This window comes from Podarcis muralis, chromosome 5, assembly GCF_964188315.1.
Source record: "Podarcis muralis chromosome 5, rPodMur119.hap1.1, whole genome shotgun sequence".
NCBI classification, from domain to species: domain Eukaryota; kingdom Metazoa; phylum Chordata; class Lepidosauria; order Squamata; family Lacertidae; genus Podarcis; species Podarcis muralis.
The window spans coordinates 44,868,077-44,881,532 of NC_135659.1; the positions used below are offsets into that span (position 1 = coordinate 44,868,077).

Sequence of the window (13,456 nt, forward strand, 5' to 3'; positions counted from 1 at the left end):
ATGAGTCATTGCTTGCTTTGATAAAGAATCCGGTTGATTTTCTTGCAATGGCAGATTTGCATGTACACAGTTTTTTAAAATGGGACAACTCATAAACCCCCGATCTTCCATGCTAACATGCAAAGGTCACTAGGGTGACCAGGTGGGATTTCGGCAGCTGTAGCTTGCATAACATGTGGAAATTCCCTCTTCTGCACACCTTAAAGGTGCAGGAGCCCTCCTAGATGGAAATTGTGGCTCAGAATTTTTCAAAATTAGTCTTTAAAAAGCCACAGAAGTGATTGCATGAAGCTCACCTTTGAAATATTGCATTTCACAATATAGTGCCATGGTTATTTTTGCTTTTCTACAGTTGGGCTTACTTCATAGAATCATAAAAATGTAAGTTGGAAGGAACCACGAATGTCATCTATTCCAACCCCCGCCATGCAAGAATATTTTGCCCAATGTGGGGCTCGAACCCGCAACCCTGAGATTAAGAGTCTCATGCTCTACCAAGGGAGCTGCTGCTGCTCTCTTTATCTGTAGGCATTTATATTCAACTTTTCACCAGGCAGCGCCCCACCCCTCAGGTGGCTTACATTCGGCATAATACCATTAAACCAGGAAATACAGAGGTTGGAAACCTGGGGGGGGGGCATGGGCAAATTTGCAAACTGGAGAAACAGCTGGGAACATCATGCACACACCACACTGCACTCATCATTTTATTTGTATGCCGCCTTTCCACAGTTAAAACAATGCTCAAGGCGGCTTACCATATGAACAGATTTACATAGTTACAAAAATAGCAAACCAGTCATAAAAAAAATAAAACACATCAAAACTACGTGACCAAAATAACAATTTCCACATAAAGATACAAAAAAATAATATCAATAACAGCAAAACTCCCAATAATACTTTCCCCAAAAGACCCGTCCTTGCTGGGCGGCAGTAGCAGCAGCAGTTCTTATGAAGCCTGCAAGGCCCCACCCTAAGCCAGGTGGAGAGAGGCAGGAATGAGGCCCTCAGGCTTCCAGCAGATAAGACCTCCGACTCACACATTCATCCCCCATTCCCAGCAGCGATGCGCCTCGAAAGCAATGTTTTCTCTTTGCCCCACAAGCCTCATTCTTGGAGAGTGCAGCTGGGGAGGCAAGAGTTAACCCCCACCTCCTACCTGTTAGCTCTAGGAATTGGAGGTCCACTTTAGCCACTGAGAAAAATGGGCTGATGGACTAGATGGGCCGTTGGCCTGATCCAGGAGGCTCCTCTTAAGTTCTTAGGAAGGTCACCTCTCTCCTGCAGCCATTAGGCCTGGCCGTATTGGAGCCAAGAGAAGTCTTCTTTGAAGCCCAGTTGCAATGAGGGTGTTTTCAGCAGGCAGGGTGTGGTCATCGCTGGGGAGGGGGCAATCCCTCCCAAACTCTCTCTCCTCTGTGGTAACTGTACTTGAAAGCAGCTTTCTATACAGGGGTCTTATGTGGTGTGTGTGTGTTAACTCTCCCCAGTTTTAAACACAACCTTGCACTGCAATTAGATTGGGAGGGGAGCTTTCTCTTCGTTAAGAAATGAGGAGAGGACCCCACAGTCACCAGGGAAGGTCTCTGTGGGTGCCATGTTGACATAACCAATGTATATAAAAAATGTGTGTCAATGAGACATCAAAATGGACTCAAGGACAAGGACAGATGCACTGAGGGGAAGGCATTTCACACTGGGGGGTGGGGGTGGGGGCATGGCACAGAAAAGGCCTTCTCTTGCGCTGCCACCCCACAAGTTTCACAGAGTGGCTAGCAGCACCTTGCCTGCAGAATGTAACACCTGGGCAGATCTACCCACGAGGAAGTGCTCCTTCAGATATCTGAGGCCCACGAGGTTTGGGGGCTTGCGTGTCAACAGAAGCATCTTGAATTAATGTACAATTTTGTTTGTATAACACAGCAATGCCTTAACGCGCCCCCCTTTCATTTTTAACAAGTTTACCGTTACAGGTCCCATCAGATATGAAGTTCTATTATTATTATGATCACCCCCATTTTACAGCTGTGGCATGATACAGCCATATGCCCAGCGTTGCACAAGGATTTGGCAGCTGAGGTACGAAACCCCATCCATATTGTGCAAGTACCCAGAAAGTTTGCTCAGTATTTTTCCTCCCAGTGGAAGAGGAGTAGGCCAGCATGGCATTAAGGGGATTTAAAATGGAGCAAGGCATGGCAAGATCGGGTTTCAGATAGACTTGAAAAATGTCCATCATATTTAGCCACATTTAATTAAGAGAATCTGCAGAAAGCTGGGGTTAGGTCTGTAAATATCCCAGTCCCAAACATGCATTCCTATCTTTCGGCAGTCATCTTCCTCCTCTTTCCACTTTGGGAAGCTGTTTATGTTGAAAGGGAAGGTTGGCTCCTTCCCAGCCCATCATGTGTATCCACTTGGTTCTCCTTGCAGTGAGCTCACAAGGCTGAATTTGGCACATCTCTTTAATCCTTCTGGTGGAGGCTGATGTCACCAATAAGGGCTTCTTTTTCTGATTTCACTGCAGCACCCGACCATAAGGGACGCGGAGCGCAGAGGAAGAGGAGGCCACGTATTGCCAAATACCTGGAAGGAAAGCAAACTAGCTAGCAGGAGAGATGCCTGGAACACAGCTTCAAAACACAAATCATAGGCGTTGCAAATGTTCCCCTTTATGCAGGTTTCCAAGGAAGAAAAACGACTCTCTTCAAGGATTACACTTCAGGATAAGAAGGCTGGAGTGAGCTTTGTTTTCCTTCTCTGAAACTGCTGCTCTTGTGGGTTGCTGTTGTCATTTTTTTGCTTGCTCATGGTATCGATTGGCATTTCCAGGACAGAGAAGGAAACTGGTCAGTGCATGAAATGGTATCAGCTCGGGAAGGGGTCAAAGATCTGTTAGGAACAGACCCTCTTCAGTATTTCTGACTTGGAGAAAGCAGAAAGAGTACTTCCAAAAATCCCACTTTGACCCTGAGATGCTGCAAAGGGGCACATGGACAGTGGAATTCTGTGACTCCTTGGATCCACATCCTCCTGCAGGATGTGGAAAGGAAACTCCAGCAGCATAGTTTTTGCAGGGTTCACTATACTTAGCTCTGCCTCCTGCAAAGTGCTGCTTGCACACTTTGGCCCCAAAAGCGATATCCTGGCCCATCACGTACAAACCCCTTGTGGTAAAAAGCAGCTCTTGCTTGTCAGACATTTTCACAGAGCACAGAACCCTGCTGGGAGCAAACCACAGTGGCCGATGCAGCCTATTGCAAGACACGCTTCTCACTCTCTCTGGTTTCACATGCAAAGTTGCTATAATAAATGTTTTTAAAACACCCACCCATCCACCCCAAGTGAGGGAAACTGCAGAGTGCTTGTGCCTTTCCTATGGAGGAAGTTATTAAACAAGCACGGTCCTCCCCCACCCTCTGTGATTTCCAATACAGTGGACGCTCGGGTTGCGAATGTGATCCAAGCGGGATGCACGTTCGCAACCCACAGCGGCGCATCTGTGCATGCGCAGGTTGCGATTCGGCGCTTCTGTGCATGCGCAAAGCGCGATTTAGTGCTTCTGCGCACATGTGACTGCTGAAACCCGGAAGTAACCTGTTCCGGTACTTCCGGGTTTCGGCAATCCGTAACCCAAAAAAAGCAACCTGAGGTATGACTGTAATTGTTAACGCCCTCATTGATTTCTTAGGTTCAAAGTAGAATTCTAGAATCACAGAATTAGAAAGGACCTCATAGATCACCTAGCTCCAGGGTGGAGAGACCTTTTCTCAGCTGGGGGCCACATTTCCTTCTGCGCAACCTTCCAACGACCAGGTGACAGTGGCAGGTGGAGCCAGAGGCAAAAGTGGGCAGATGGATGGATTTTACCTCTGTACAGCTAGCTACCTTCTACACCAGGCTTCCTCCACCTCAGCCCTCCAGAAGTTTTTGGCCTACAACTCCCATGATCCCTAGCTAGCAGGACCAGTGGTCAGGGATGATGGGAATTGTAGTCTCAAAACATCTGGAGGACCAAGTTTGAGGAAGCCTGTTCTACACAAACTCAAACGCCCGCTCTGTCCTCCATCTAGACAAGGAAGAGGCATTGTCGGAATTCAAAGACACATTCCAGCGAAAGCCCCCAGGTTGTGAATCAGGACCAGTTAGTGGCCTGGGGAAAAGTGCTGAGGTTCCCTACCCCTGATGTGGCCCATCTCTCTGTTCACTCCTGAATCAAGTCAAAGGCCCACCTAGTCCAGCATCCCATGGCCAAAGGAAATCCTCCTTAACGCTTACTTGAAATCTCCTTCCTTGTAATTCTAACTTGATTGGTTGTAGCCCGACCCTCTGGAGCAACAGGAAACAAATTTGCTCTGTTATCTATGTGTGAACCCTACAAATATTTGACTATGGTTATCATATTGCCTCTTCATCGTGTTTTCTCCAAGCTGTCAAACACATCCAACTCCTTTGACCTTTACTTGAGATCCTACAAGGAAAGTTACTTTAACAATGCAGGCACTGCTGTAAATCAGAGAAAATGAAACTCCTCCTCCGATCTGTGCTTGAATTTTGTCCATCTACATCATGCATCTAAAAGTTGATCACCCAAACTACCCCATATGCTAATGATGATAAAAATAATAACATTGGAAATAAACACCAGGAAAGCAAAGGATTTATTTTGAGCAAGAAAACTGCTAGCCTTTACGGTTTTAAGGAATTTTGACCCCAACTGTACCAAACTAATTCAATTACTGATGGCTCACACAACTCCTAAATGTAATGTGTTGTGTGATATATATATATATATATATATATATATATATATATATATATATATATATATATGGAAACGCTTTTTTAAAGGGATCTGTGGTGGTGAGTATCTTTTTCCTTCTGTGAATTCCGTGCCACCTACCGGGAAAAAAATATATATTAAAACTTGCAAGTTTCCACCGCAGACAGAGTGCTCTGCAGCCTTTGAATGTTACCTTTCCCTGGAAGCCTCAGTAACCACGCATAGCACAGATTAAATCAAGGCGAGTACAAAGCTCCGGGCTGTATCGTTTCCTGGGGGCGGGGTGGGGGGAAAAGAGAGAGGAGGAAGGAAGGAACATTACTCCGAAAACGCACATAAATTCGCTTTCTAAAGATCCATAATACAGATCACTCAGGGGCTCTGCTCACGTTAAGACTCTGCCCCCTTTTAAACAAATATACACCTTTGAACAATATCACCGAACTTTAATGGGCGTGTGCGCGCTTGTAGTTTATATTAACTCTGGGTTTGAGTTTTCCTTCTTCCACTGTTTTTTTCCCCAGGACACTGACCTACCCTTTAATTGTTTGGTGATAGGCATGTAAGGGGGAGGGGCGTTACTTGTTTATTGGAACAGCACAGTTTAAAAAAAAAAAATCAACCCTGGCGAACAGTTTCTAGTCCCCCCTAAGGATGTATCCAAACAGGCAGCCAATCAGCGCTTACACAGCTTTTTCAGCTCGTCTTTTTTAAAGGGACAGTAGCAAACGGGTTATATCATATTTAAAGCGAAAGGCACCGACATTTGCGGGGTGGGGGGAAGCTGGAAAAAGCTCTCCCTCCCAGTTTCTCAGGAGGTTCTAACTTTAGGCTTCAGGAGAGAAACGGACCGCAAATGTGGGTCTTTAGCTGTTAACAGGGATGGGGAGATGGTGGCGAGTTATTGTTTGAAGGATACAAGGCGCCTTTTCCTGGATCATAGATAGCCCCCAGGCATCTCTGAGGTTTTTCTTCGGGGGTACGGGTATCATTTTAAAACCTGTGTTTCAAAGATCTCCTAAACGGTGCCCCCTCTCCAAAACTTCCTCAAACCTCCACCCAATTCTCTGTGTCTCCCCCTCCCTTAAAAAAATAAATCTGGGGAGGTCGCGCTCCCTCCGTTTTGAGGCATTTTGAATAGGTCCTTATGTTAGGGCCATCCTGGTGTAAGATAACATTTTTTTAAACGGCTTGAGTCTGGTTTCTGCAAAGGTGGGTAAGACACGACACCCCCTTCTCTGCAAGGAGAAACAAAAATAGCCTCGAGCGGACCAAAGGAGCAGGGCGGGAGGGTGGGTGGAAGAGATGGGGAACCGGAGGAGTATGCAAAGGTGGTCCAACCACGCCGCTCCTGTTCCTTTTTACTAGGACTGGGAGTTAAGTCCCGTTGAGCTCCGTACGGCTTACTTGCTAATAAAGGTGTTTAGAAGCGGGGTACAAAAGGTGAATGAATGGACCCACGGCCATCAGGAGGCCCCGTTTTCAAGATTCCACTGGCGAAGCCCAGATCCCACTGCAAAGCACAGATTCGCGCTTCCTTGGGAGTAAGCCCCACTGAGCAAGGTGGGAGTTACTTCTGAGTAAGTAGCACGCCTTGAGATGAGCCTCTCACTTTGCGCACTTCTGTGCTGCGATCCAGTCCCAACCGAGGAACACACACACACAAATGTACTCGGGAGCTGAAGGGGCTTGAGGATCGCAGCTTCAGCCTGGGCAGCGCTATATGAAAGGTAATGGAGGCGGGAGGTCGGGAGGCAGAGGAAGGCGGAGAAACTGGGGCGGCCGAGAGCAAAGAGGATGGAGGGAGAAGCAAAGGGCAGGAGGAGAGCTAGGATAGGGATCGAGCGAGGAAGGTGCAGCCACGGGCGCAAAATGGGGCGCCGAGGGGGCTGCTGGCTGGTGCGGCGCGGGATCGTGCTGTAGCGGGTGCAAACGGCGCGCGGGGAGGCTGGGGCGAGGAGTGAGAGCAGGGCGGCGCATGTGGGAAAGGTGAATGGTGCGAGCGAGACAGCGGGAGGGCGTCTGGTGGGAGGCTGGGATTAGGGGAGGGTACCTGGGTCGAGGAGGGAGCCGGGTAAGGAAGGCAGCTCAGCCCCTCGGCAGCGGCAGGAGGAGGAGGAGGCGGAGCCGCGGAGGCCCTCCCCCCAGCCAAGGGGACCCTTTAGGAAGCAGCCGGCGCGCGGTTCTCTCCACCTCGTCCTGCCCGGCAGCATCTCCCCCGGTGCCACCTTAAACTCGCCGTTCGGGGGCGGAGCAACCCTTCCCCCCGCAGACCGCCGATTGGCCGGGGAATGTATCCATTGTGGAACGTTGACGCCCGCCGCGTTCCATCCCTAGTGTAGCCACGTTCGGTTGAGCCGGGGGCAGCCGCGGTGGCGGCAGCAGCAGCAGCAGCAGCAACAGCAGCAGGAGCAGCTGAGGAAGGAGCCGGAGCCGCGGAGAGGGGCAGGGCGATGGGGTCGAGGCCGGGGCTGGGGCTTTGACAGCTGAAACCGGGGCGGTCGGCGCGGCGCCAGCGGCGGAGCCTGGGCGAGCCACAGCTGAGGGAAGGCGCGAGGCTTGGGAGACCGAACGGCAGCGGAGAGATCCAGGCGGCGGCGGCTTCGGTTTCGCCTCTTTCTTGCTGCGGACCATGTTCGCCAAAGGCAAAGGCTCGGCGGTGCCCTCGGATGGGCAGGCTCGGGAAAAGTAAGCGCCCAGGCACCGGAGGGGACTCCCGGGAGCAGCCGCGCATGGTTTCCTCCGACAGGCGTTCTCGGCGTCCCTTCATTGTCTTCGGGGAGCTCGGGCATCTGGAGGGGACGGGCATGGAGGCTGCGATCCAGGGGTGGAAGCGGGGTGGTCGTGGCGGGGAAAGGATCTCTCCCTACCGCGGTCCCGCCGCTTCGTGGTGGAAGGGAGAGCGGAGGGTGGCGGATCGGAAAGCACGATGGAGGAACGCATGCACCGCGTCCTTTTGTCTGAAGTGTCTGTCCGTCTGTGCAAGTGGAAGGGGTGAAGGGCTTTGTCCAGGCGATGAGCGATGGGTAGGCTTCCCCTTGGCCCTCCCACTTCGCTTCTAGAGTTTGCAAGTTTGGGCAAATCGGGGGGTTGGGTAGAAGAGGATTTCGGGGTGGGGGGACCCCTCTTAGACCCAGCTGGCCTTCCCCCAAATCTGTCCAGGCACTAGTGGAGAAAGACCTCCAACCCCCCTCCCCACACCTCGCTTTGGGTTCCTGGAAGCTTTAATGAATGGCTGGGGGATGCTGCTGGCTGCCTTGCAAATGGGGCATGTGCCTGCAGAAGTTGCATTTTGTTTCCTGCCCTGAGCTAGTATCAACTTATCTCTGAGGTGGGATGGGGGCTGCGCGGGGCGGGAAGGAGAGCGCTCCTTGCTCTCTGCTCTGGAGGCAGGAAGGAAGTGATATTTCTTCACTGCCCTGCTTTAAACCTGGGTTCATCCCCACTGTAGTGAGAGGAAGCTCAGCGTGGAAGTGGGACAATCCTATAAAGTCTTGTTCAGTACAGTGGCCGCTTGCTCCTTCTCTACCACTTTTTCTTTTCTTCCGTCCTTTTACAGGTTAGCTTTGTATGTGTATGAATACTTGCTGCATGTAGGAGCACAGAAATCAGCACAGACCTTTTTATCAGAGGTGAGTGGCTCTGTTTACTTTTGACCCTCTTCCCTCACCCCTTGTTTTAGATGGCCTTTGTTTTCAGAAGCAGGCACTGTAGCCTCCATTTTGAATTTTTTATCACCTTTTGCCATTTATTGCTAGTTGGGCCTCAGAGGCTGCTTGGGGAAAGGGGAGGTGAAGTGGGGGCTGGGAGCAGAGGAAGCATCTTTTCCTCCCAGTATCTAACCTCTTTGCACCCTTTGCTGTTTACAGATCCGATGGGAAAAAAACATCACACTAGGAGAACCTCCTGGGTTTTTACATTCGTGGTGGTGGTAAGTGGGCTGCTGCTTTCTCTTCCCCAAAATAGAAACTCCTATGCTTAACTGACTGTAAGTGGGAAAGAATGTCCCAGGCAAAAGTTTTGGAGTGATCTTGTGTTCCTGCGTTGAGAAATAGACATAGTTGAACTGTGAGCTCGTCTCTTCATCCTAGTTGGGATTTAGTTCAGCAAGTGTTGGAGAAAAAGGTACTGAAGAAAGTCTTGATCAGTCGTCGTAACTGTTTCCAAGTCATACAAAATAGATGTTGCTTGAGCTTTCCTTTATCATTAAGCAAGGCATAAGGGGAGGTCTAGCTCTAGCCTTTAGTTCCTTATGTATGGTGATTCAGAGTGCAGCCATAGGACAGTTATGTGTTACTGTTTGTAATAAAATATATGGAGTACTTCTACAAGTTACACCTATTGCTCTGTTTCTTCCCCCACCCTTGTTATGATGCTAAGGTGTAAATGTGTGACAGGATAGATCAGGCGCTGATATTTTTTATAAATGTATTTGCCTTCTCCTGAAACGTTTTCTTGGGAAGAGCTTTATTAGTCTTGCAGATAGATTTCTAGTTTTACTTAAAAAGTTTCAAAGAAACACTGGCACTTTCCCCTAGCTTCTGCACAGAGTTCCTGATCAATGCTACTTGCTATGAGGTTGTCTCTCCCTTGTGAATTTATCTCAGAGGCGCAGATAGTCCAGTGGGCAGCTTCAACTTGACTGGAGCAGCTGTGCAATTGGTAGTGTGATGCTGGGTTGGGTGATAGAAACATTTCTTAGACCCCGGTTCCGAAGGGCAATTCTTGACAGTAAACCCCATTGATACCATTTGCATGTGATGAAGTTACTATGCATCTGGCCAGTTTGCTAGTAATGCAGAACAGGACGCTTTCAACGTATGTGAGACAGGCTTGACACCCAAAGATGGAGAGCTGAGGGACACATGTTGCTTAGGTAAGCAGTGCAGTTTTTGGATTAGGCTTGTGGGTTGGTTTGTAGTTTTATCTGAGTAGAAGAGGTTGAGGTAGCGCATGGAGTTGAAGGCTGCTTGCTTCTGAACCTGTAGAGCAGGAGAGCTAAAAGGTTTTTTATTTCTCTTTCTAGTGTGTAGTTAGCAGAAGCATTTTTTTTTTTTTGTCAGAACATTCTCCGTCAGCTGGCCCAGGTTAATGCTGTTTGGATTGTTTCCCAGTCTGTTACAGTGCTTGGGGTTTGTGCATAGTGTCAGGCGTCAGGCTATGCAGTCAGTACTGGTCAGAAGAAGTTGAGAAGAAAAATATGTTAGCACCTGGAGTCTTTGATACTTGAAAAACAACCACCATGCAGGAGCGCTTTGGATATTTTCTGACACCCCACATTATTTACCTGAATGCCTGGGGAGACTGAAATTGTTCAGTTTTTTAAAAAAGATTTTATTAAAATATTTTTATGGACAACAACATAACATCTGTTTTCAGTTCATAGAGTCCTTTCTACATGTTAGTTACATTCAATGTGAGAAATTTCTGTCAATATGCATTGTGAGGTTATGGGGGAGAGGGGAGAGAAAGAAAAGGGGGTGTTTATATTTTTATTCTATTCCACTCTTCCTCCAAAGAGCTCAAGGTAGTGTATGTGGTTGTCCCATTTCTCCCATGTGTTTCTCACAAGGACCCAGTGAGGTAGGTTAGGCTGAGAGCCAGTGAGTGGCCCAAGGTCACCCAGTGAGCTTTATGATGGTAGTGGAGATTTTAAACCTGGGTCTCCTCATGACACTCTGCCCACTACACGGCACTAGATTAGTCAGCAATTGTATAAGTGACTGCATCTAACATGGGGAGGACAGTGAGTTTTATTATCTAAGGGGCTTCCATTATGGCAGTGCTTATATATGTGCAACATCCAAGACAGAAGATGAAATCAATGTTGTATTGACAGTATGGCATTTAATGTCAAACTGAAACAGCTCTAATGGATTGCACTCTGGTTTGGAAGATGGCTTCATATGTAGAGGGAGATGTGTTCGGGTTTAATGGACCAACACAACAGCCGGAATTGGACGCATTCGGTTCTAGCGAGAGGGCGATTAAAAACGCTGTTGAATGTGCAGTAAGTGTGTAAGAGGTCCAAAAGTAAAAGTTCAGCCTGAGCATAGAGGGGAAACAGCAGGATGGTCTAGCCCTGGCAAGATGAGCAGAAGCGAATGGTTGCAGAAAGAAATCTCTTGAAACAAAAGAGCGAGTCTAAATATAGGGAGCTTGAAAGCCCCAAAGCTAGGAACACAGGTAGTTGTCTTATAGTGAGTCGGACCATTGGCCCATCTCTTCCAGTGTTCCAGAGTCACTAACTGTGACTCTCCAAGTTTTGGGAGGGGGGCATTCCCAGTCCTAATTAGAGGTGGCAGGAATTGAACCCAGAACATTCCTCGAGCAAAGCAGATGCTCTGCTAATGAGCCACGGCCCTTCCCCAAGTTCAGCTTGTCTTTGGACACTTTCGCGGGAATCTGCACATTAATAACATTTGCACCCCCAAATGCACATCTTGCCTGTCTCTAGTTGGATGTTGTTGGAGGTGGAAGCCTCAAGTGGAACAAAGGTGATATACTGAATGCTTCTCCTCCTTGCTGCTGAACTGTTGGCATGGCTAGACTTCCTACCAAACACTGTATGGGGTGTTGTATATTGTACAGGTTCATAGTCATTGTCTCCTCTCTTTCTCTCTCTTTCCTTTGCCCTACAGTGTATTTTGGGACCTTTACTGTGCAGCTCCGGAAAGGCGAGATACTTGCGAACACTCGAGTGAAGCAAAAGCCTTTCATGATTATGTGAGTAACTTAATTTTTAATCCTTTTGACTAGAAACTCATGGGAATACGGCACACCGGAGCAAATGGGGAGAAAAAGGTGTTGCCACTGCTGCCATTCTGACTTGGTTGAATAATATTTTATAAAGTCACAGCTATGTGAATCTAGTTCAGATACTTATCTTGAGTACTTTAAGGTGGTGCATATTGATCTAGTTACATCGCCATGCATCTTCCTAGTGGCACGCAGGATAAGCAGGGTGAAGGAGAGATGCAGTGGCGATATTTATCATGTTGAAATCTCATTTGCAAACTTTCTGACATAAGTGACTGGCTGTATTTGAATGTGGAATGCTCTTTCTCCAGGAGGAGAATGTCTCTGAAAGCTCATCGGGGCCTCTTTGTATTTATGAATCTGTCGTAAGGTTGCTGTGCAGGGCAATCCTGTGTGTGTTTACCTGGAAGTAAGCCCCACTTACTCCCAGGTAAGTGGGCCTAGAACTGTAGCCTTCGAGAGCCAATGGACTCGGTTCAATATGTCAATGCAAAGGTTTTCCCCTTAAGACTGCAATGCAGACTTCGTTATTTCTTTAATTTTGAATTTTTGTATGGGCTGCGGGTACAAAGTTGACTGTAAAAGGAAGGGTGAGGTATTGTATGCAGGGTTTGAATCAAGGTGGAGAATCTTGCATTTTTGTTTTCCGATGTGATATTGATTACCCCCAAATAAATAGCAGGTGTCTGCGATAGGAGCATCCGGAGTTTGCTTTGTTATAGTGGAAGAGGTGGGGGAAAATGTTGTGAGAGTAACTATAGAGCTACAAGCCCCACGGAGGATAACCTTAGAAGCTGTTTCTAGTGACCCTATCCTGTTAGAGGGGACATTGCCCCAAGCTAACTGTTCTGGATAAACTTTGACTTGTCAGCTTCTACCTGTGATGGCAGAGCATGGATTCCCAGGAGGATGTAGATTTTGATAGTTCATAAAAGGAAAGGCATCTTGTCCTTTTTCTTTTGCAACACACAGACTGAAGGATTTGTAAGGAGATGAGTTTCAATGGAGAAAAAGCAAGCTGCCGAATGTTGTCCACGTTTCCATTGAGCTGAGCCTCAAAATAATACGCAGGGTGAGAAGCTGTGGTCTATGGGGAAAGTGAGTCGGAAGTGAGCAGTCTGGTTAAAAAGTATTTACTTGGAAAGAGACCCCATTGGTTTTAATCAATTTCTCACATGATTTGTAAGTTAAGATCATTAGGGGAGCTGCTCCCTCCATAGCTTTCTGCCTCTCAGTTAATAGCTATAGCGTTGCCTGAATTATATGGTTCCTTCTCAGACCAGCTCCCTGGGAAAAAGGGTTCACTAACACAGGGAAGAGTGGGATAATTCGTCCATTGCTTATCTCTCTGGATGTTGCTGGAGCAGGGTGAGACCTGACAAAATAAATATGGTTTCAGAGTTGTTGTTCTGGTAACATATGAACTGGGTCCCTGGTTTCTGTACTGAGGATCACAAACTCCAGGACAATAGCTCTTCTTGATGATATCTAAAGCAGCTTTTAGTAAAAGGTCTGAGAGCTTTCTGTAGGCAGATTTCCTAGGCTAGAAGAAAACTTCGAAAATGTGCATTGCTCTGTGTTTATCATGGACATTCTTCTTCTGCAGAATCAACTTTTGAAAGGAGAGTTTCATATTAAATCCACAACCTACATTTTTAATTTTATCTCCTCCTGATGCAGCCATACCAGGAATATAGAACTATGTTTCCCAGAAAATTGGCAGATGGCCGGGCATTGATCTGGTTTTGTGTATTCGATTTGACCAAGTCCCCAAAGAGATCCTTTTGCCTAATGATGAACAATCTTTAGAAGATGTTTTTCTGACTTGTTGATGGAAAGCACTTGCTTTTGCGTGAAGAAGAGTAGGCTGTGACAGCATGAATTAGCAGGAAACTGTCTTGAAAGAAAAAA

The 13,456-nt window shown here is 47.5% G+C and overlaps 1 protein-coding gene and 1 long non-coding RNA gene across 7 annotated transcripts in view; one reads left to right on the top strand and one right to left on the bottom strand.

The window, feature by feature from the left end:
- Positions 1 to 2,238: 2,238 nt before the first annotated feature.
- Positions 2,239 to 6,965, bottom strand: LOC144327792 (uncharacterized). Its single transcript, XR_013392925.1, has 2 exons — positions 6,840 to 6,965; positions 2,239 to 5,058 (listed from the first exon to the last, which is right to left on the bottom strand). It is a non-coding gene; the product is annotated as an uncharacterized LOC144327792 (long non-coding RNA).
- A 269-nt stretch (positions 6,966 to 7,234) lies between these two features.
- Positions 7,235 to 13,456, top strand: part of SSBP3 (single stranded DNA binding protein 3) — a 165,829-nt gene continuing 159,607 nt past the window's right edge. The window contains exons 1-4 of one of the 6 annotated variants that reach the window (XM_077928709.1): positions 7,235 to 7,474; positions 8,346 to 8,418; positions 8,656 to 8,717; positions 11,428 to 11,512. In XM_077928709.1, the coding sequence (XP_077784835.1) occupies positions 7,419 to 7,474; positions 8,346 to 8,418; positions 8,656 to 8,717; positions 11,428 to 11,512 (276 nt within the window). In that variant the 5' untranslated portion in view covers positions 7,235 to 7,418. The remainder of the gene's footprint in view (positions 7,475 to 8,345; positions 8,419 to 8,655; positions 8,718 to 11,427; positions 11,513 to 13,456) is intronic. The other 5 variants (XM_028733393.2, XM_028733396.2, XM_028733392.2 and 2 more) reach the window with 5 other exon arrangements.